Raw genomic sequence first — 23,279 nt, 5'->3', positions numbered from 1 at the left:
TGTGTTACCCGAACATTCTAGATGGCATGTGGGTTTCTGATCTCAGACAGCTTTTGCGTCGGAGTGGAATTACTTCTCATTTCCAAACATATAAGTAAAGCCAGAGTCAAATCCCGCAGTAAATAAATAAAAAAATACTGCTAAGGAAGAAGATCCCTGGCATAACTGGTTTAGAAAGCAAGTGTTGGTCACAAAGAAAATATTACTTGCACTATCTATGAAGTGAGTGCAAACAATGACATGTTGGAGGAAGAACGGTCTTGGGGAAGGTGATGATGAGAGCTTCATTTTCTTAAGGCAGATGTTACCCTGCTTTTATACAGCCTGGGGAAATTAGGGCAAACTGCACTATTTTCTGCTACTTTCTGAACTGCTTTCTATTCCACACACCTTTTGCCCCACTGTTCTGGCTAGACACGCAGTTGTTGTGCAATGTTATCTTGGGCATCTCCATACTCAGCGTTGTCTTAGGATACCTTAGGATAATGGTCTACTTGGAATTCTCACCTTTTCTATTTCATCCCAGCTTCCACATAAATAAGGATTTCTATGAAAAAGCACCTGCTGTACACTATAAATGTACAGCAAAACTGCTTTTATCAGCACAACATCTCCAATGCATTATTTTATTTTTTCAAAATGTGTAATTAGTCAACACCTGTCCTTTGATAATCTGTATACTGAGTTAAATGTTAAATTAATATAAGAGAAATCAGCAAAATACAAAGATTACTTAGGTCCATTTTATCTGCTGAATCAATAGGATTTACTTAGTGCTAATGCACTAACCAGATTATGAGAACTAATGCAGCACTGTTCAATGACAAAAGCAAATAACTCTTTGAATGATCTTGACAATAGAACATGTAATCATCTTAATTTGTATTAACTAATTACATTTAACATGGATGTCTTTTTACCTATTACCTTAAGTGGAGCGTCAGTACAGTAACTTCCTTCCCTCCTCTCATTTTAGCAGTGAGGTGGATCAAAGTAACAAATATGAAGAGTCAGTGGGTTGATACTATTCAAAATTTTATATCAACTGAGTTCTTTAAAAACAGTCTTTTTCTTTAGGGGTTATAAAAATTTGTGTAATCCTTCCATTGACTTCAGTGAGTTCTAGATCAAACCCTTGGAAGTTCAAAGTGTAGCTTAAAGGCAATTAATTCTTCAGTAATTTCCCCAAAATTTTTCCTCATCATGCAACAAACTGTATTTTGAAGGTTTGGTTTCCTGTTACTCAGACTATCTCCAGGCAGTAGCCACTGCATAGTTAGGATGGCTTGATTGTTTCCATCTTAAAGGACTGTTTTGAGTTGCTTCCGTTTTCTTCAAGTTTTCTGCTTGGCAGTTGAGGTTTGAAATGTTTATTCTCAGAAAGGGAATGAGGAGGTTGGACTAGATCATCTCTAAGGTCCCTTCCAGCCTATGCCATTCTGTGATTCTTCTGTGTTTTATAAAAAAAAAAAATATCTTTTAATTTCTTTCAAATACATGAGGAGTATTGGGAAGAGAAGGAAGGAAGAGGGAAACAATTCTTTGTTTAAAAACAAAAAGAAGGCAAAACTTGTACCTTTTAGAGTACCCAGTTCCCTGCCCCAGGCGTGTTCATATCTCCCTGAATAGTGCGCTAAATTCACAGCGCCCACATCCTCGATATGTCTTTCTCTGGTCAAGAATAATCCAGAAGCATGGTGGATCCACTTTGATGGAAATTGTTTAGTTTGTGTCAACTGGCAACATTGAGGTGTTCTATTTATCATTCATTTTTCCCTTCCTTAGGTTTATAAGAAGTGCTTGGTGATGATGTCTGGTGCTACTGTGGAGTAGTCTGTTCTGCAAAGCCCATAGCATTTTGAATATTGTGTTTCCAAATACTTTTCTCTTGTGCTGTGACTTTTGAGTGATTTCTGTTCCATTTCCCAAGAACATGGAATTCTTCTTGGGAAGAGCAAGTTAGTTGGTTGTTTGACAAAGTAGGGCTTGAAGAAGAATGAAAGTCAGCATATCTAGTACCTGTCACTGCCACATTAACATAGAAATTAGCTATCTTTCTGTGCTGTGAGAGCAGCAGACTGCTCTAGTCTGGCTTTCATGCAGTTCCTGTGGCAAATAATAGCTGACTTGTCTATTTGAGATACCTCTTTCTGAGGACTTACTGAGGCTATCAATATGAGTATGTGCAATAATAGTTCAATAAAAAGACATGATCTTTTAATTGATGATAGTTGATGAAAGAAGCAAAATGGGAGAATATGAATCTAATGCAATCTTGCTGCCAGTAAGGAACATGCCTGTGCATTTGGCCTGCTGTTGTACAGTGCATATGACTAGTTGTTGAAGTTTAGGTTCCCCTGACCTACCCTCTCCTCCCCACAGACAGAACTGCCTCCCCTCCCCCACTGGGATTGCCATATATTCCAGGCAGCTCCAGAAAACTTTATTCTGCTATTCTCAAACCAGGACACTAGTACTCATGGATGGCCAACCCACTTTAGTTACCTGCAGTTGCTTCTCTTGGAAATGCAGCAGCAAGTTTTGGGAACTCGCACTGCAGTTCCGCTGACCCAGTGGGTGAGGAGTCTTGCTGTGGACTTGCAGTTGATCATGTTGGCAAAAGCCAACATGCTACATGCAAAGAATTTCTGTTTCTCATGTTCCTCAGTTCTGGATGGCTTTTCTTCTGCCTGTTGTACAGTGCTGGAGTTTGTTCACAGAGATTCTTTTCTGGTCAGTTGCTTCCAAAAAAATTAATGTGTCCATATTTTTTCCATGTGTCATCATTGAATGTGCTCATAACCATAAAGAATTCAGACACGCTGTGACAGTTGTGTATAGTGAGAGCAATAAATGTGATTGACTTTTTCAAATTGCTAGTAGTAAAATTTTGTCCAGTTCACAAACTTTCTGTCTTGCAAATTGAAAGGAAAAAATATTCCTTTTTGATAGCATAGAAGAAAGCTATTTTTATATTTTTCCTTTTCTCCATTACACTTTATTCACTCTGACCAGCTATGGCATGAAATCATGTGGGAAAGGAGAGAGATAGTCCCTTTGTCAAGGGAACTGACAGAAAAAGGCATGAAGTGAACAGAGTCTGTAAATGTACCAGCAGCCAGAAAGTTTCTCCGGTTAAATTTCTCCTCCCCTCATTTTGTCAAAGAGCTCTAAGTACAAGGATCTTAGAAGTCATTCTAACTGAGTCCAGAATTAAAAAGCCCAATACGTGACAACAGGGAAGATTTATTATAGAGTCAATCATAGAATGGTTCGGTTTGGAAGGGACCTTAAAGATCACCTAGTTGCAGCCCCCTGCCACAGGCAGGGACACCTTCCACTAGACCAGGTTGCTCAAAGCCCCATCCAGCCTGGCCTTGAACACTTCCAGGGAAGGGGCTTCTACAACTTCTCTAGGCAATGTGTTCCACTGTCTCACCACCCTCACAGTAAAGAATTTCTTCCTGATATCTAATCTAAATCTATCCTCTTCCAGTTTGAAACCATTACCCCTCATCCTGTCACTGCACTCCCTGATACAGAGTCCTGCCCATCTTTCCTTTAAGCCACTGTAAGGTCTCCCCAGAACCTTCTCTTCTCCAGAGTGAAACAAACCCAACTCTCTCAGCTTGTCCTCATAGGGGTGATCTTCCAGCCTCCTGGTCATCTTCATGGCCCTCCTCTGGACTCACTTGAGCAGATCTACATCTTTCTTACGCTGGAGGCCTCAAGAGTTGGACACAGTACTTCAGGTGGGGTCTCACAAGAGCTGAGCAGAGGGGCAGAATCACCTCCCTTGACCTGCTGGCCAGGCTTCTTTTGATGCAGCCCAGGGTGCGACTGGCTTTCTGGACTGCGAGCACACATTGCTGGCTCATGTTCAGTTTTTCATCCACCAACACCCCCAAGTCCTCTGCAGGGCTGCTCTCAACCCACTCATGTCCAGCTTATATCTGTGCTTGGGATCAGCTCAACCCAGGCACAGGGCCTTGCACTTGACCTTGTTGAACTTCATGAGGTTTGCACAGGCCCACCTCTCAAGCCTGCCAGGGTCCCTCTGGATGACATCCCTTGACCACACCACACAGCTTGGTGTTGTTGGCAGACTTGCTGAGGGTGCACTCAGTCCGACTGTTACACAGCACCAGCCCCAATACGGACCCCTGAGGAGCACCACTTGTCACTGGTCTCCACTTGGACATCAAGGCGTTGACCACAACTCTGATTGTGACCATTTATCCATCTAGTAGTCCATCTGTCAAATCTGTGTCTCTCCTATTTAGAGACAAAAATGTCGTGTGGGACAGTTTCAAATGCTTTGCACAAGTCCAGGTGGAGACATTAGTCAGTTTACAAAATTTAAGAAGAAGTTCCTTTCAGAGATAACAATGATAGACCGGGCAAATTTATGATGTCCTTCTCTTTTATTTACATGGGACTGGGAGACAGACAACGCAGGTTCCAACTTGAGCCCTCTAACAGACCTCCAACATGATAATAATCAAGTTACTCATCTTCTTCATGCAATCTTCTGGCTTCACTGAATTATTTGGGCCAGCATTTCACTTCTTGTATTTCATATGAGTAGAAAAAGTGATCAAATACACTTGTCACATGAAGATAAATACTGCAAACTACCTAGAAAATTCAAATATGTTACAGAACAACAAAACTGTGTTGACTAAAAATACACAAGGATATTTAGAGAGGAAAATCTGATAATGTTCTTCTGTGTTCTTCTGCACATCAGTCTTCTGTACATACAAGTTCTTCACCATTATGTGCTTGATTTCAGTAGGACACACTCTTGAAAACTGTAGTTTTATTATTCACAGAAGGATAGAGATGAGCAACCACAACAGAAAAGTGACTTACACACCCTCTCTCTTTTTAATCATCTTGGGAATCAATTTGTTATGTAGAATCGTCTATTCATTTACTCTACAGCTTTGAAAAAAGGATTTTTGCCATTTGCAGATAGCAAGATCCAGCTCATTTAGCAGTAGCTCGTTTCCCCCTGCTCCATGTTATGCCATAGAAATGCTCAAAAGAGAAATGTCCTTGACACTTGTGGATGCCCACTACTCTCGACGGAGACTTCCAGTATCCATGGCAGAAGATAAAAGCTGATACCTAGTAATTTGATTCCTGACAGCCAACAGGTTAAAAGTCATATAAATAAACCAGCAGGAAATAAGATTCCTGCTTATTCCTGCTTTCACTTGAGCTCTTCATAACCGTAGTGTTTTACAATTGACACTAGGACATTTTGCCCAGTTGCTTTGAGCCCATTTCTCCAATTTGTCAAATTAAACTTTAATTTTAATGATGTCCTCCATATCACTCACAAGACAGTATGAGATGTTCTGCAGTGATTAAGTCATTAATTTGTAGTTTGTTCAAGACATTAAACATTACATAAAGACATTACACATAATACCACTTTCTAATTTAGCACTGCACTTAAGTAAGAACAGGTTTTGGCCAGCTCTAGATGGATGAGCCTGGAGGAGTGTTTCTCCAAACTGCAGTCTCTACAAATAACAGAAAATCTCACTAAAAGTTGTTGGTTAAAATTTCCTATTTATTTTTTCCCCGCTGAATCTAGTATTCAGACTAGAGACTATACTCAGTGATAAGTTCTGACACTGACCTGACTGGGTGCTTTTTTGAGATTTTTATTAGTAGCTCTTAGATTTCCTCCCTGCTTTGTACTTTTGGCTTCAAATGCACAGTGCTGTCCAGAATATTATTTTTATGTTCACAGAATATGATATATAAATCATCAGTTAACTGCCAAACAGCGACAGCTCCTGATAGCCCAGCTCAGCGATGTCTGGAGACTTCTTTGGCACACTTGTCTTCTGTGGACCAAATCCAGGGTAAATTCTAAAACACCACAACTTCCTCTATGAACAAACAAGATAACGTTGGTTATCTTCTACCCTTCTGGACATAGCTGAAGGGCAAGGCTTGCCCACACCTCGTTGCATTCCAGTGGCACACCTACACCAGCTTCACAAAGCCCTCGCTATGAATCACACACACAAAATTGGCACCTCTCATCCTACAAGAGAAGCAATTTAGTCCGACTCAAGCACTTACCCGCGCTCTAAACGTCCGTTTCAGTAGTTGTGGGATTTGTCACTGGAACTTGGCATAACATCCAGAGTGCATCATCTGACATCAGTTATTTTTCCACGTTCACGGCCAGATGGATACTTATGTGAGAGAGAGAGGGAGGGAGGGAGGGATCCGGGCTTCAAAGAGTTAGTTTAAAGCAGCTTCTTTGCCAAAGTTTTCTATGTTATCAATCTTCCCTTAGTTTTCCATGTAGCCTTTTCATCTCTCTATTTCTTCTCAAAGATCAAAGCCTTCCTATTTCTTAAACAGCTAACCTTACATTATGGTTAATCCATGAAGCACCAGGTTTTCTAAGAGAACCATATGTGGAACAATCTGCAGGTTCTTGGGCAGATACTCAAAAGTACAACATCTCTGAAGAGGGCTGAGCTGACTTTGTGGCTAATCTGACTTTGGGGAAACTAGGAAAGGTGACAAGGCAAGCAGGAAGATCTGGAGACACATTAAAAAGGGCTTGAACAGGGTTTCATGACGCATGTCAGGATGTTTGAATTGTGTTGAGATGACTATGTAGGAGGAAGTATGTTTTTAAGGTTAGCACAGAAACATCTCTCCCCAAAGTCATTCTCTTATGGAGAAAAAAGGAGTTACAGCAAAGAGCAGAGATCCCAAGTTGGGGGAGGGTAAATGCAGAAATCTGCCTTATTTCAAAAAGCATGAAAACTGTACATCTTTCTGCACTTGACCTCTTCATTCTCATCGTATGAGTAACCTTTGCACAGATGTTTCAGAAATACTTTTCGACTGGCTAGGATATGTGTGCTAAAGAATAAGTCTTTTCTCTTATTTGGTGGCCAAAACAAAGAAAAGCTGAATTTGTCTGTTGATGAATTAACTCAGTCAAATACTAGGTTAAAAATATTTAAAGCATATTCAATGTTTGTAGTGCCAAATATTAGTTCAATTCCTGCTAAGCAAAACACACCATACATTAACACTTAATACCAAAATTAATACAGCAAACACTTTCGCATGTGGATCACCAAACTATTAAGGCACTGCTCTATCAGATCTAATCTAGAAGCTCTCTTTCTGTATCATTAAGGCACTGCACTGAGATTTCAGTTTGCTCGTTTGGTCTTACGCAGATTTTTACCAAAATGATAGAATAAATTGACAGGGCACCTGAAGAAAAGCTGGCACCAGTGCTGACTTCAGCTTCTCAGGATCACAGAAAACTTCATCTGCCTGTGCTGTTGCTCTGCACTGTTCAGAAACTTTACAATTCAACAGCAAAAGAGCTATTGGGTTGAACATTTTATCAATAACATTTTCAATGCCTGTTTGTTTTTTTTTCCAGAATTCACCAGAGTTAAGCCAGCAAGAAATTCTTTGTTCATTGCTTGCTTTCTCGTAATACTTTGAGGAAAAAACTTCTGTATCTAAAAAACAAGAATAAAATTTTACCCCTGCATGTTCTTTAAGAGTATGATCGAGATCTATTGAGTTTAGTGAAAAGACTCTACGTGTCTTTAAAATATTTAAGTCAAGCTTTTTAAAAGATTTTTTAAAATACATTTGTAACAACAAGAAATCAATTAAAAAAAGGAAAAATGAAGCTCTCTGTTGATTTCAACAAAGGGAACCACCACAAGATCCTTTATAATCTCCCTACATGTTTATTCCTAAAGTATGTCACAGTGGGAACATGCTAGATGACTTCCAAATTTAAACTGGTTAGAGGTCCTTTAGGGGGTTCCTTGTTATTATCTGTACGATCTCACCAAAGCAGATGATGTAGTATCAATAGTAATGGAATTTTCAGTTAATAGATTACTATTGAATTGTCAGGACAGCAGGTTATATTCTTCTCAAGAGATAACTTGAAGTATATTGTTCAAGAATTTTAACAATGGAAATTAAAAACACACATCATCTCCATTCCCAAACTGAAAGAGAAAATCCTGCAAGTGCAGCAACTATTTTAGTACTGAAGGCATACAGAGATTGGACAAAATAGTGCATGAGCCATAGATGATCAATACAATAGTCTAAGTAATTATAGAAAGCTGGCTTTCCCATAGTTTCATTTAATATACAATCAGAAACATATTTTTTCCTGGCTTATCTCCCTTTTCTCTTTCTCCATCTTTTTCACTCCTTTTCTTTCTTATCACTGAAAAAGGTGATGACAAGAGAATAGGAGAAGAATACTGGAAATTGTTATTTTAATGCAAAAAAGGTTAAAGAAGATGCAACTTTTTTAGAGAATCATTTTCTAGGAGTTACTGTTTTAAAATCAGGTATGTTACTGGGCAAGCTCTGCAGTCAAAGAATTCTGAGATCCGTGGAGAAGCAGCGTTACGGAAGTCACTGGACTCAGGGATACCTTGATACGTATGCTTATACACGTATCTGGTTAAATAAAGACCCTATGTCTTATTCCCAACAGAGAAAGATTAAAAAAAAAAAAAGTTGAAAGAAACATTAATAAGTTGGTGCCTTCCTCATGGAACATCATAACTGATGAAGCAATTAAGTTTGAAACATTTTAAAATACTTTTGGTCAAATGCATTTATGCTAAATGACTTCACTCTGACAAAGATCTATTCCTACTCGTAAAGACCGTACTCATCTGTACTTCATTTTCAAACAGGCTTTTTCAAGAAATGCTTCATACTGCAGAGCACAAGATGATGAATATCGCCTAGAAGTTACGACTCCTTTGCAGAGAGTTGACTTGTTCATGGGCCAATTCAACAGTGTTCTGTTAACTTCGATATCTGTCTTCACCAAAGGGAACCTTACCATCGCTAATCTGGGAACTTCGGAGGGGCGCTTCATGCAGGTAAATATTACTACGAGACCTTCACCGTATAAAAAACATACTGGAGTTTAGAAGGATGGTGATGATTGAGGAGCAGTATTACCCAAGTTTAACAGGGCATTAGAAAATTGAAATTGGTGAGTTAAAATAGAGCTTCTAACTAAGTGCCTAATAGAACATTCAGCGTTTTAAGTGTTTACATGGGCTTTGTGGTTTGGAGCAATAGTTTTAGAGTAAATTCTACCATGATTTCCATTTATTCCAGCTGGCTCAGCTCACAGAGCAGTTTTGGTCCATACAAACTAGATTCCTTTCAAAGGAAACTAAACTGAAAGCTCTGTCTTGAATACACAGCAAATATGCTCCAACCCCAGAGAGGTCCAAACCAGTGACTGATTCTTCATACAGCTTCAGATATACACTTCATGTGGTCATTTTGGTCCAGAGGCTCAGATTAAACCTAATTCCATGTAAAATGCCAAGACAGCTTATAATGTAGAAGTGGGAGCATTAGTTGTTTCTATACACTTCTTCACTCCTCTGGCACCAAGTTGCTTGCTAATGTACCCGTAGCCTGTGATTCACAGCTGTAGAATTGAGATTAGCTCCTCCTCCACCTACTTTCAAGTTTCTCTGAGTGCCCTCTAGATTTTCAGGCTCTTGCTCATTCCCATCTCACGCTGTTCTTTTGGACAGGAATTCTTCCTGTCCTAAAACAGGTTTTCCATAACAGGCGGTAAATCACCCTCCTGAGAAGCCTGTCTTCCTCCACTGAGTACATAAGTAATCCAGACAAGTAGATTATACCACGTGACTTCTTTGTGGGTGACTAACAAAATAAATCTTACCCATAACGCTAACAGTCTTTTAAAAGCTTGACAGTCAAAATCAAACATCAGAAGACAAAATACTTCGAAAGCACCTATGGCTCCCTCTGTTCAGCCATGTTATTTCAAGCACTGTCATCCTGCAATGACCACCTTGGAGAGCTTGGCTTCTCCAGCTGCCACACAGTCCAGCCTGGATGTGCATCTCAGCCTGGATCCTTCTTGCACCCAAGGACCTGTGTGCTTTTACTCTGCCGGTAGTATTTGTCTTCTAGTGGGCTTCCCTGGAATTTTGGCAGGTTTTGGCCCTTCTTGCTTTGTAGGCTGCAGAGAGTCAGCAAAGTTAATTTGAATGTTTGTCGTTAACTGGAACCTGATGAGAAGACCATCATTGCTGTGCCCTTCCAGTTTTCCCATTTCCTAAAACCCTCCATTAGGAAATACTTTCATAAAAACAATGTCTTCCCTTTCTTCTCTCCCTTCCCCTCATTCTCTGTCCTTACCCCAAGCAGTAGTATTGTCCCCAGTGCATGCACCCTTTGTGGACAAAGGGAATCCTGAACCTCCCCTTCTGTCTTCTGCACAGACTGGATGCAGAACCTGCCCCATAATGTAAAATCTGTAACATTCCTACAGGGAAGGAGGTCAAAGTGATTTACTGCAAAGGTCAGATGAAAAAAATGAGAAAATCATGTTTTGTTTTTCCCCTTAAAAGATAAGAATTTAATAAAATGTTCAGTGACAAGCCTGCCAGTTTTACGTGAACGTTCCATGGTGACCTTGGAAGTTCTGTCTTAGCGCAGGAAAGGCAAATGTTAAGAGCTACACGCTGAGCACAGGACCAACCTACATACTCTCTGTTCTTAAATGTTGATGTTGGTTCACACAGTGAACATGAGCAATTTGTTTAACCTTTCTGAAGCTATTTCCTTATCTACAAAATGCAGTTAATAACAACTACTGTCTTACTCACAGCATTTCTTCTGGGCTGTCACAAAGCTTTTAGAGAGGTTTGGTGGAAAGCACAAGGCAGCATTATTTTTATTTGTAACATTCTTTAAATGATTCATTCAAGTCCTGCACCACTCACTTCATTCAGACGTTTGCCCAGCTCAAGGAACAATTAAAATTTTTCCAGAATACATTTCCCATTCCACGTTCAGTTACAGATCAAAAGAAAGGCTATTGTGTAAACTGCACATTGCCATTAGCAGAAGTATTCTCATCATTGAATTAGATTGGCTTGAGCTAAAAGGGAAGTCAGCATTGGGCTTATATTGTGATAAGTGGGAGCTGTTTCTTTGAGGATTTGGTGCAACCAGGAGGAGAATAAGCATTTTGACTACCTTTAACGACACTACCTCCAAATAAAAAGGTTAGTATTAGTTTTGCCTTAAAATGATCTTGGAAGGGATGCTAGGTCTGTAGGATACCACAGACACAGTTTTTTGCACAATTTAATGTTCACTTACATTAAATCTTTTTTTTTCTTTTTTTTCTTCACTAATAGTTATCTAGGAAGTGCTTTCAAACATGTTCATTAGCAGATGTCCAACTAAAGCAGATTTGCAGTGTTTCTATGGAAATATAGCTATTAATGCAATGAGATGGAGATTGTTAAAAATGGAGCTATTAAATGACCATTACTGAAGTAAAATGGGTTAAAAAAAAATCAGGATAATCTAAGACTGACTTAATTTATCAAAAAGATAAATCCCCAAACACTTCCTCGCATTTTTCAGCAAAGAAATTTAATGCTGTTCTTTTTAATTTCATTCACAAATGTATTGGAACACACTGCAAAGAATTCTCACTTTTTCACTTATTATGCACTTCACTTTTGCACAGTCATTTGCATTCATATTTTTGGCTCTTTTTACATACATATATTGAATATTCCTGTGCAATCTCCTTGTAACTTATAGCTATTCAGAGTTGAGTATATCCCTTCAGAGAGAGGTGTGCTTTCAGAGAAAATTAGTTGCAAAATTCTACCTATGAGGGAACTTGTTTTAAATCTGGTTATATTGTATTAATATCTTGCGAATATATTTTCCTGCCAACATTCATACATAGGTTTCTAAAATTAGAAAATCAGCTCAGCCCCTGCAGTGAATCCAATTCATGTTGTGTCCTTTTTGAAATACCAGGCCTTACCATATTTAGTCAATTTAGTTTGTGACATAAATTTCAGTCATCCATGAGATTAAAAGAAATAGTTGCACAGCACCTCTGTCTCTGACAGCTGCATCCTGAAGTGCCCAGATATGAAACAGCTTGGTGAAAGTAATGAACATTTAATTCACGTTCTTTCTGTATTAATTTAGGGTTTCCTTTAATTGTTAGGAAACATTTTGGGGGATAAAAACCCAGATGTTTAAAACATAGTGATCATGCCACCTAAAATGAGCTAAAGCCCCAACTCTGTGCTGTGGAAGGCAGTAGGTGCAGCAATGAGTTATTGATACTCAACCTGAGAGAAATTTATTTGAAAATATTTCTCATGTTGTCCTTGTATACTTGTTTATACTTGACCAACAGCCACCCACTTGAGTCTCCTTCTTTTCTGTCTTTCCTTTTTCTTACCATCTTTCCATCCCCTTTTGCATTTCTTCTGCTCGTCACTTTCTGCCTTCCTGCAGCCGCATCATCTCTGTTTCCATCTCCATCCATTTTTCTCTCTTTACCACATGACATAGCACAGTATTGCTCTAAAAGTCAGTAGAAGGTTTAACAAGTAATTTCCAAGAACAAAGTTTTTCCTTCTGTGGATGATGGCTACTTGATTCTGAGGCTTTGATGTATTTAGAGATGTATCACAGTGAATGGTTCCTAACTTTACAAGTGATTCCCCTGAAGCTTATGACATTACCCATCAAAACTGTGCTAATGACTCCACTCAGAATACAGCTTGTATTCAACTTATTTTTAAAAAGTCACCTGAGGAGCCAATAATAATCAGAATGCAAAAGCAGGTATGCTTTAACCAACCAAGGAATAGTCACCTGTTGTTTTCTGCTTGTGCTTTTAGTTCAATTAAATAGAATTATTGACTTAAACAGCCCTGGAAAGCACTAATACTGGAAAGGAAATAAAGCCTCCTTCACTATTTTTTTTTTTTCCTGCCTAAATCTAAAACTACAATAAAATCGATCTGGATGGTCCAAATACAGAAGATTCATGAGTTCTTTTAAGAAGGATAATTGGGGCCAGGAGGTGAATTCCAAAGCTCTCCTGGAGAGTAATTGCAGCCCATTGACATACTGAGCATGTTTTGGCTGCATCAGAAACGTTAAATCTGTATTTGGCCATGAATAGATTGAAGTTTGTAGTTTCCAAATATTGTAGAGTTTCTGTTACAAAACAGAGCAGTAATAATTTTTCTAAGACAGCTGACATGCATGAGGCGGAAAAGAAAAATGGTTTTACTTCCTTCCTAAGCTGGAGCCTGACAACAAGCTTTTTTTTTTCCCCTCCCTTCTTTTTTTTTTGCTGTTGAGAAGTTGCAGCTGTTTTGGCCTTTCTTATTGTGCTTGTTTTTAGAGTGTGACTGGGAACACAGGCTGAAAGTACAGCTGTTGGGTGCAAAGTGAATCAGGTATTTCACAGTGGTTATTTGATTAGAAAACAGCACCCAGTCACACTGCTATAGCTGAGGAATCACATTTTCAGCTGGTGTAGAGAAGCCTTACTCTGCTCAAACCAAAAAAGCTATGCTGAGAATACAACTTAAAACTGGAAAAGACACTTTCCTTACCAGCTGATATTTTAAGAAATTATAAGTTATAAAAAAAAAACCCAAAACCCATAACATACTGAGATTAAATATCTTCTATTTTTGTTCAGTTTCAAGGTGATTTTTTGAGTGTTTCTGCGTGGAGCTTGGTATTATTTCAGGGAGTGACTCTTGAGTGATGAAGGAAAGAGCAGAGTTCTTCAGGAAGGGGAAATCTTTCTGATAGCTCTGGGGAGAGTGGGGTATGGGAAAGTTTTACAAGATTTATTCTGAAAAGCTCACATTTGGTCTGCCCTTAACAACAAACAAGAAACTGATGCCTTTGTCATATGCAGAGGCTGATTTTTGGCAAAATGCTGTGTTTAGGAGAATACTGCATCTGCTCCCTACACTCAAACCTCACCTCACCGAGGTGAAGCCCAAGCAAATGCCCTTGCTAGTTGGTGACATTCCCTCTTGAGAGGGAAGTTTTCACCGTACGTTTCACAACTACAGCGTGCAAGCACTCTCTTTAGATATAATTTTGGCAGCAGGGCCATCTCATCCTTCCAACTATACCAATGAAACTCAGCGCATGGTGGGGCAGCCCTGGGTTGCGTGTGGAGTGAGGAGCTCCCCCATGTGCCCTCTCCTCTTCATGGGGCAATACAAGATCCATCCTGTTGCTTCTGGAGGTAAGGAAAGGGTCTTCCCATGGGTATACACACACTCTGAGATGCGGTCAGCCACATGCTGGCTGCGGTCCTGTCCAATCTAGCTGGACATGGGCCAGCTCTAGCTGAGAAGCCAAGCATTAGCAACACATGGTCACACACTGGCATTCCGGACTGAAAATGGCTTAGGGCACAAGAACCAAAGCATGATGACACAGATAGGCTACATTGGAGTAGAGCAAGTCACACAACAGACCACTTGCCCTCTTCAGAGCCTCTCTTGTTAGACACTAAGGAGTACAAAGTAATAATCACCGAATCACGGAATGTTAGGACTTGGGAGGGACCTCAAAAGCTCATCTAGTCCAACCCCCCTGCCAGAGCAGGTTCACCTACAGTAGGTCACACAGGAATGTCTCCAGAGAAGGAGACTCCACAACTGCTTTGGGCAGTCTGTTCCAGTGCTCCGTCACCCTCACAGTGAAAAAATAATAAGCTTTATTCTAGGGACCCATTATTATATCCCAGTATTTTTAACCATTTTTTTAGCTAAGAGATGATGTATGGGGTTAGAATAAAGGTTCAAGGAGCAGAGTTTCATATCTCTGGTAGGGGCCAAGATGGATAAGGAAGAGGTAGGAGGCAAGTAAAAGCATACCATGATACCTCTCACAGTACCCTCCTGCTTCTGGCACTCAGTGGCCCAGAGGTTCCCTGATCTGGAAATTGCACCCATATCTGGCATTTAATAGTCCTTTATGGACTTCTTTTCCATCAGTTTTGCTTACTGTTTTTTGAAATTATTTGTTGTTTTGTCCTCCATGGTATGCTGTGACAATGACCTCCATAATTTCATTCTGCTTTGAATGATCAAGAGCGTCTTCTGGGCTTTCCTTAACCTTCTGACTTACCGTTTCATTTGGAGTCCCTGATTCTGTCTGATAAAGAATAGGGACGAGGCCCTCATCAATCAAATGATCTGGGAAATTTTCACACGTGGCGCACGAACCTGTTGGCTTTCACATCCACATAGACAGAACAATTGATAGTCATGCTCATTTCCCAGGAATACTTATGATTAAAAACAAACACCACCACCAAACCTTAACACACATCTCATTTTCCTGAAAAGAGAGAAATTATTGTGTGTCATAGCTACTTTCATAGATTACATGCCAGGGAACGTAACGCATGCTACAGAAATTAGTATAGACAAAAATAATCACATCTGCTTTTTATTTGCAACTGCAGTCAAGGCTTGGAAAAATTTGTCCCAGAATTCAGCAAGATGAGAGCCAAGCCTTCAACACTGCTCTCCTCTTGCAAACAGCAAAGCAGCAAGGCCTCGTCACTCCAGGAATCGAGGCTCAGAGCCATGGTGACTGTCAGCAAAATCATAGAATCATAGAATCATAGAATGGCCTAGGCTGGAAGGGACCTCAGAGATCGTTTTAATCCAGCCTCCCTGCCTCCAGGGACACCACCTCTTGACTGTATCAGTCAACACATGGGGACCGAACGGGAATCGAACCCACAACCTTGGCGTTGTTAGTGCCACGCTCAACTGACTGAGCTAAAATGAGTTGATGCAGAGCAAAGAAGTACAGAGCTTTGCATCCTTCAGCATGCTCATTCAAATCCAGTTTATACCATAGTGTACTGGAAGCCATTTCCACCTTTGAATTGATCAAACTTCTTCCGATCTAGTTCCTGTCTCACTAGACAATGTAGTCATGACAAAACCCACCACTGCAACTGGTAATCCATGGTGGAAGTAAATGTGAAGAGGTCAAGAAGTACATGAGCACAGACCTTAGAGCTTATAGAGCCACAGTAAGAAAGAGTGATGAGATGCCCATGGAGTTGTTGCAAAGGTTGTCCTCAGTGCCCACTGCTGTCCTGTCTCTGTGGTCCAGCAATTCGCTCAGCTTTTAAATAAGGACAGCCTGTCCCACGTAAGGATAAATGCAAACTATATGCATGTGCATTTGTAGGAATGTGAATAGTTGTAATTCTTCTCACTTTATAATTTTTAAGTCAACAGAAAACTGTTACAGACTCTTGATAAGTAACATTTTCATATCTATAGCTCAACAGTTTTATAATAGCAGTTCTTTCTGGGGTAAGGAATGTATCTTGATGCTCCCAGAAACAATATCAAATATTGCATAATGCAAAATCCATATAGTAAAAATTAACACCTGGTGCCAAATAACTGTTTTGAGAGAACACGTGTTTTACTATTCAGTTTGAGTAGAAAAGCTTACAGTCTTCAGAGGAGATCCGTTATACTCTCCATGGATTAGAATGATATACAGCGTTTAGAGAGCTACATATGTGCCCTTTGCAAGGCTACGGTGCATATCCCAGGGCATTTGAGGCGTTACGCAATAAAGTTAGCCCTGAGCCTATCTCTGCTGGATAATGGCCTACACCTGCCAGACATCTAGGGAAAAAATAACAATATGATACTTAGATGAGATTGCTTTTAGAAGGCCTCTCATTTTTGCAGAAGATATTTCAACATGTAGACAGTAACATTTGTAATTCAATCCTGCTGACTAGCGTAACTGAGCATCAGAATGATTTTTAAAAGAAGCTGTTACATGCTGGTTTTCAACTCACGTTATTACTGTCTTAATTTGCCATAATATGCACAAAGGAACCTAGAGTCAATTCTTCTTACTTAACATTAATGCTAGCTGATGGCAATGAAAGAATATTTAAATGAATTATTTTAGTGCTCGTGGACCTGAGTGATCACTGACTTCCACTATGAAGGATATATTAATTAATATATTCATTATTTAATTAGCTGTTGGCTCTTCTCTTTCTGGAATTACTTCAAACTATGCTGAGAGACCACATACTTATTTGGTTTTCTTTTAAACAGAGGAGCATAAATGTTGTGTTTGCTTTGAGGAGGTTGTCTGGGGTTGTAGTTACTGATAATGAACGTAGTTCTCAGAAGGGTTATTTGTAAGAACATCAAAAAAGCCTCATGGGTCTAAACAAAGGGTCCATCTAGTACAGTGCTCTGTCTCGAGCAGTGGTGACAAGTGTATGCCTAAGGACCCAGGCAACACACGCGATAACCTTCTGCTTCAGCCCTCCAACTGTTTTCCATTCTAGGGATTTCCTGAGCTATTGGGTTGTGTTTGTTTGTCTCTTTCGCTGCACATGTGGAGTTTCCCTTTGAAATTGTGTTCTTCTTGCCTTCATATCCTTCAGCAAGGAGTCCCATAGTCATCACATTTGCTGGGAAGTCTTCCTCTTTTGCTTGCTTTGAGCCTGACTCTCATGTTCGTCTTTTGATGGTGTTTAGTACTTCTGTTAGATGAGAGTAAACCATCAGTCTCTACCCACTCATCATTCTGTATGCTGTTTTCGTAGCATTTCCACACCTCCTCTACTCAGTCATTGTCCATTACAGCCTTTTGATCATCTTTGCTACCCTTGTCTGAACCTTTCACATTTTAACATTTTTGTCATGAGGCAACTAGAACTGCACAGAGAATTCAAGGTTGAGGCAAGCCATAAATTTGTATGACTTCAGGATACTTTCTGATTTGTCCTCTAATCCTTTTCTAATAATCCCTAAGTTTTCATTTGTTTTCTGGCTGCTGCTGAGTAGTAAGATGGTGTTTTCATGGAACTATCTATCATATACTGCTTTAAATTCGTCTTGTTCGTTGTGTTTCACCTACCATTTTATTCCCTTGACACACTGTCTTGTTAAGTCCTTCTGCCATCCTTCATAGTATGTCCTTATCCTTATCACCTTGAAGTGATACTCGTTACTGGACTTCTCAACCACTTTACCAACTCATTGATGGATATGTTGAACAGTATGGATTGCAGCATACACACGTTGCAGGACACCTCTGGTGACTTCTTACTATTGCAAGGACTGACTGTTTGCTGCTAACATCTGTTTGTTCTCCTTTAGTCAATTATTTATCTGTGCAAGACATTCCCTCTCTCGTATCTGTTTGAGTGCAGGAACGTATATATACTTACATTTCTCTTATGCTCTGAATAAATGCTTGGTTATTAAAATGTAAAAAAAAAACCCCAACCAAACAACACCACTCCCAAAAAAAGACAAACCTAAAAAAACAAGCCAGCACTTTAAAATCTTTTAAAGAGAAGTCCTTCTGTTGTACTGAACCATTTCCATGGTAGAAATAGCCCCTGTGTGGTGGTGTGTCCATGGCAGATTAAAGCCACACTGTGCACATACCAGCCCAATTCCAAGCAATAAAAATCAGAGGTTTCTGAGAACGACACTGGAGGCCAAAGTAGCCTCTTCTTCCTGCTGTAGAAGCTGTCTTCAGATTGCCTTTTTCTTCAGGATTATGTTGGATAAGGATAAGATAGAATTTCAAGGACTGGGCTGATGCGTGCAAAAACCACACAGTTATAGAGACCAAAAAAACCCCACTTTTGCATCTAGTGTCTGTTACGGCAGCGCTGTAGGCTGGTAGATTAGTTCTAAGCAAACTCCAAACTTTTATTCCATGGTACCAAATGAGTTAGGAAGTGTAATTTGAGCTCCTTATGTGTCATGAGGTCATGAGGTCAAAGTCAATTCACTTGGACTTTGAGCAGGTGATTTGACTATCGGCCTCAGTAAAATAAAGGTTGGCCAGTGCTTAAAGTACCAAATAACTTTTCCAAGATTATGGAAATGGAATCCAAATTTTCATGTATCACTCTGGGATACACAGATGTGTTTAAAGGGTTAACACTGTGGCTCAATCAGAAAGAATGCTTGGCAATAAGAGGAAGCCTGGATTAATGATAGAAAAGAATTCTTAGCATTTTATAGCAGTGGGTATTCGAGATGAGACACGGCTAATGATCAACTAAAAAGGTATTTGCAGCTGTGGTGCTACCTCTCCTCATAATGCCAACATTAATCAAGCTTTTTCATGCAGCTTTGCAGTCCATTCTATTTTTCATTGTCCTGAATATAAAAACAGAGCTCCTGCCCTAATACACTGAGTCAGAGACCATACTTCTGTGTCACCAAAAATGATCAGACTTTATTGATTTCTAAAAGCTGCACTTTCTGTGCTCTGAAACAAACCCACAGCAAAGTCTTTAACAAAGCCAGTTACAGTTTAAAGACAAAAAAACCACCCTCTTATAACTCCAAACTGTAAATACCTCTGGGATGTGAAGCACTTATCACCATGAATAAACTGCTCGTGTATTTTATTTAAGTCTTGAATTACAACAGAACATCAGCTGTAATTACAGCATCTCCAAGTCTAGTTTTCGAGTCAGCCATCTTGTTGAAAGACCTTGGCAGTGCGAAAAGCCAGTGAAATTGTGTAAGTCAATGTCTTAGCTGTTCTGATGCTGCCTTCGGAGTCAGAAAAAAAAAGCTTCATTATAGTGAAAAATTAGATATTTGACATACAAGTGATTTCTAGAATGGCTTCAATCTTTTTTTGAATAATGAACCCCATTGAATCTCAACTTCTCAGCAAATATTCATTATCTAAATTCCTTAAGTAAACTACACATGATGCAGCTTTTGAAACATGAACATGATCTCCCCTCGTGTAAACAATCCTCTGCCTTTGTTGCCTGATGCTATCACATTTGGGCGCACATCCTTCTGGATTGCAGGCCCAGGCCTATAAAATCTCGCTATCGAATATCCACCCCAATCTGCAGATGCTTTATGCCCCTTCTTAACAGCCATGACTCATCCCATTAAAGTCAACAAAGTTACAGTAGTAAAGTTAAGCGTGTGTTTGCGGGAATGGGCCCAAATTCTCAGAAGAATTTAGGTAACTCAAGATGCAGAGAGATGACTAGTGGGGGAATTTCATACTGGTGTGACTAATCTCCCTAAGATCTCCTAAAATCGAGAGAGAGAGGGAGAGAGGTCTCTTGCAAAGCAGCTTCAGGACAACAAAATTAGGCTCCCATTTTGGAGCATCTTCCAAGGAAACCTCCAGCTCTCCCTGTTGTTTAAGAGGGACTTCGGGTACTTGGTCTTGGATGCCCAGCTCGTGCAGAAATGGGCAAGAGCCAGACCTCAGGGTGCTCAGCTTCGTCTTGCAAAGAGCTGACCTGCAGCCACAGCCACCTCGCTGGCACCGGGAACCGGAGCTCTGTGTGGTCGTGGCTCTGTTGTGCTGCTCACAGCCGCAACTGAGGTTGGACTAGATGATCTCTAAGGTCCCTTCCAGCCTATGCCATTCTATGATTCTATGACTCTATGATTCTATGATTCTATGACCTGCTCTACCACGGATTTGCCCTCTCATGGCCTCACGTGCGCCAAGACCAGATCCTGTTGACACAGGGTAAAGTTTGCTTTTCGAACTGAAGAAGCAAAGTGAAAATAAATGGAAGTATCTTTGACTTTTCACAGCCTGGAGCTTTAAGGTTTTTTTAAATAGATGGTGTAGATAAAATTCTGCTTTCTTAAATGCACAGGGCTGACTAAATGACCCATCTTTATTTTCTACAGTTGATTTATAAATACCTGAAAAGGAAGGAACAGGAAAATTGCAACGACTCCTTCATATTTTAATAAATACGATGTGTTTTGAGGATCCTCCAACAGCCATGATTTTGCTGTGTTAAATAAAGCAGATTTTATAGCGCTTTAATCAGATCATGATGGGACATTATGCAAAATATTATGCAATGTAATGCGAAGTAATTAATGCAAGCAGAGAAGTGGTAGGAACATGAGACCGCTGAGCAGCATGCATTCGTGTCACACACTGCCTGCTGATTTTTCCCCATTTCTTTCTTTCTTAGATAGTGCTTTCTCGTTCAGAACCCACAGCTCCACATGTCAGCTTTCAGCTAGACTCCCACCCGGTCTCTCCCCAAGTTGTTGTTGAGAATTCATTAGCAGGTGATGGCTACGCCCTGGTAGTGACTGGGAAAAAGGTGAGTGGTTCATAATCTAATCTTCTGTCCACTGGGTAAACCTGCTTTCAGAGCAGCAACTTTCAGTAAGAGCAGCTATTCACGCTGCTGCTTTATGTTCTGCATCCTCCCAGCCTTCCCATTCCCTTGGGAACATTGGAGTGGCAAGTTTCCTCCAAGAATTTTTTTTTCCCCTACTAAATAAACCAACAGCCTAATATTGAGAAATGTTTAAATAATATAAGAGCTGTGATATAAACCGACAAAAGCCAGGAAATGCAAATTTTAAGGCTGAAACCCTGTCTGTAATTCAAGTGCTTGCAGAGAAAAAACACACAATGGCTTAAGAGAAGAATGGTGCTGAGAGTTTCCTGGCTTTTGTTCGTTTGTATCATAACATCATAACTTTTTAAGGGTGTTTTTTTCAAGAATTATGTGGGTGTGTTTAAAACTGAGAGTCGGTGTTCATAGTAAGGTCTGGAAATTACTTTAGCGTGTAGTTTACAAAGGGTTAATGAAAGATGAAGAGCTGTCATAAATATGCTATTGTCACAAGCAGATATGCATTGTAGAATGGGTTTAAAACATCAGCAGATAATATTACAGATAATCCTAGACCATAATCGTAAGCAATAATTTGACCCCTTGAGTTCTATAAGAATTTACAGAAATACATCAGCCATCAGTAAAGATGGTTATTAATTATTTACTAGAAATGTATGAGATATTTATAACAGTAATCTTCAAGAAAATGTTAAAAATAAGTTTAAGGAAGGTACTGAAATGTAAAGAAGTATTATATACTTACACAGTAGTGTAATTATATTCTAATTTTGATATTCTGACTAAAAATAATTCTTATGTATTTAGAGTCACTATCCTGATATTTTAAATCATATAAATGTTAATCCATATTTTAGGTATAGTACAGGACTTTTGAAGGTAGGTGTTAAAAAACAAATACTTGGGCGATCACATGCTTTAAGTGTGCCATAGATGTTAATACAGCCTCATCAAGGTTGAAATATCCATCATGCCTGTTTTTACAAATATATGAACTAAGACATACTGAGATACTCTTTTTTCCAAGAAGGAGTGCAGAACTGGGAGGAGCACGCTGATGTTTTCTTTTTCCATCAGCAAAAAATGCTATCTTGCTATAAACACCAGATGCTGGTAGTAACTATGTAACATTAAGATGCCTTTAGGGTTTCTCCCAAGTGAATTTAAAATCATGTCAGTTAAATTACTTATAAGATCCTATAATTACTGAGCTTAAGAGAAGTCAAACCGTAGCTTGCACATCTGAAATCCGAGCAGCACCGCAGCGCACTGCATAAATAGGGACTCTCCTTGCCACTCAGTGCCGGTGTTAAAAGGAGCTGTGCATCGTGTCTTTCCATCCACAGATAACGAAGATCCCGCTGACGGGGCCGGGCTGCCATCACTTCAGGACCTGCAGCCAGTGCCTGCTGGCCCCATCCTTCATGCAGTGTGGCTGGTGCGACCAGCAGTGCCTCCGGTCCCACCAGTGCCCCGGTGGCACCTGGACCCAGGAGACCTGCTTGCCAAGGGTGTATGAGGTAAAACGGGGGATTTCTCTTGTTTATCTCTGAGGGAAGAACGCAGTCTGGGGCAGACATTCTCTGTTTCTTTCTGTGCAATTATGATAGATGAAGTGACTGCTCTCCTTGACTTGCCCTCAGCATCAGTGTCCACAAAGCCTCTGGCTGGGTGCACGTACTCTCCCTGAATGCTGAAGGCTCAGGCGCTCGTGGTGGGCAGGTCTGTCTCATCATCCTGGCCCTGCAAAGCACTCGTGGCGGGGAAACTGCATCTGAGCCAGCCTGGCAGGGATCTGATGGGAAAGGCCAGTCGCCAAAAGGAGCACCTTTCCTCTCGGACCCCTCTCAAAGTGGGGAGGTGGAGGAGGGTGCTTCCTCAGCTGCGACAGCCCGACCCAACGCTGGGGGTCTCCAGTGCCCCCTCTTCATGCATCCCCATGCTGGCTCCAGCATTGGAGAAGAAGGTGGTGCTTCCCTGTGATGAAAAAGTCTCTCCTCTATCTAACTAAAACATCACCCTGAGGGAGATGTTTTTCCCAAACGTTCCTCCTTGGCTCCTTGTTCCCATGGGTCTACCTGCCACCAAGGGTGTATCTGCACCCCTCCAGGGGACAGGGGACAGACAGAGGCTGCAAAGCCCATCAGGGGTACGCGAGAATGAAACCACACAGACAAGCTGCGCT

The 23,279-nt window shown here is 40.3% G+C and overlaps 1 protein-coding gene across 1 annotated transcript in view; it reads left to right on the top strand.

Annotated features, from left to right (window-relative positions):
• Positions 1-8,741: 8,741 nt before the first annotated feature.
• The window catches only part of MET (MET proto-oncogene, receptor tyrosine kinase), a gene marked incomplete at its 5' end in the record, with an annotated part of 55,531 nt that continues 40,993 nt past the window's right edge, over positions 8,742-23,279 (top strand). The window contains 3 exons of the mRNA XM_009865899.1: positions 8,742-8,933; positions 20,918-21,052; positions 22,441-22,614. Of these exons, the coding sequence (XP_009864201.1) occupies positions 8,742-8,933; positions 20,918-21,052; positions 22,441-22,614 (501 nt within the window). The remainder of the gene's footprint in view (positions 8,934-20,917; positions 21,053-22,440; positions 22,615-23,279) is intronic.

Source organism: Apaloderma vittatum, unplaced genomic scaffold, assembly GCF_000703405.1.
Source record: "Apaloderma vittatum isolate BGI_N311 unplaced genomic scaffold, ASM70340v1 scaffold10790, whole genome shotgun sequence".
NCBI lineage: Eukaryota > Metazoa > Chordata > Aves > Trogoniformes > Trogonidae > Apaloderma > Apaloderma vittatum.
The sequence above is the reverse complement of the archived record's forward strand: the minus strand, read 5'-3'. Positions and strand labels throughout refer to the sequence as shown.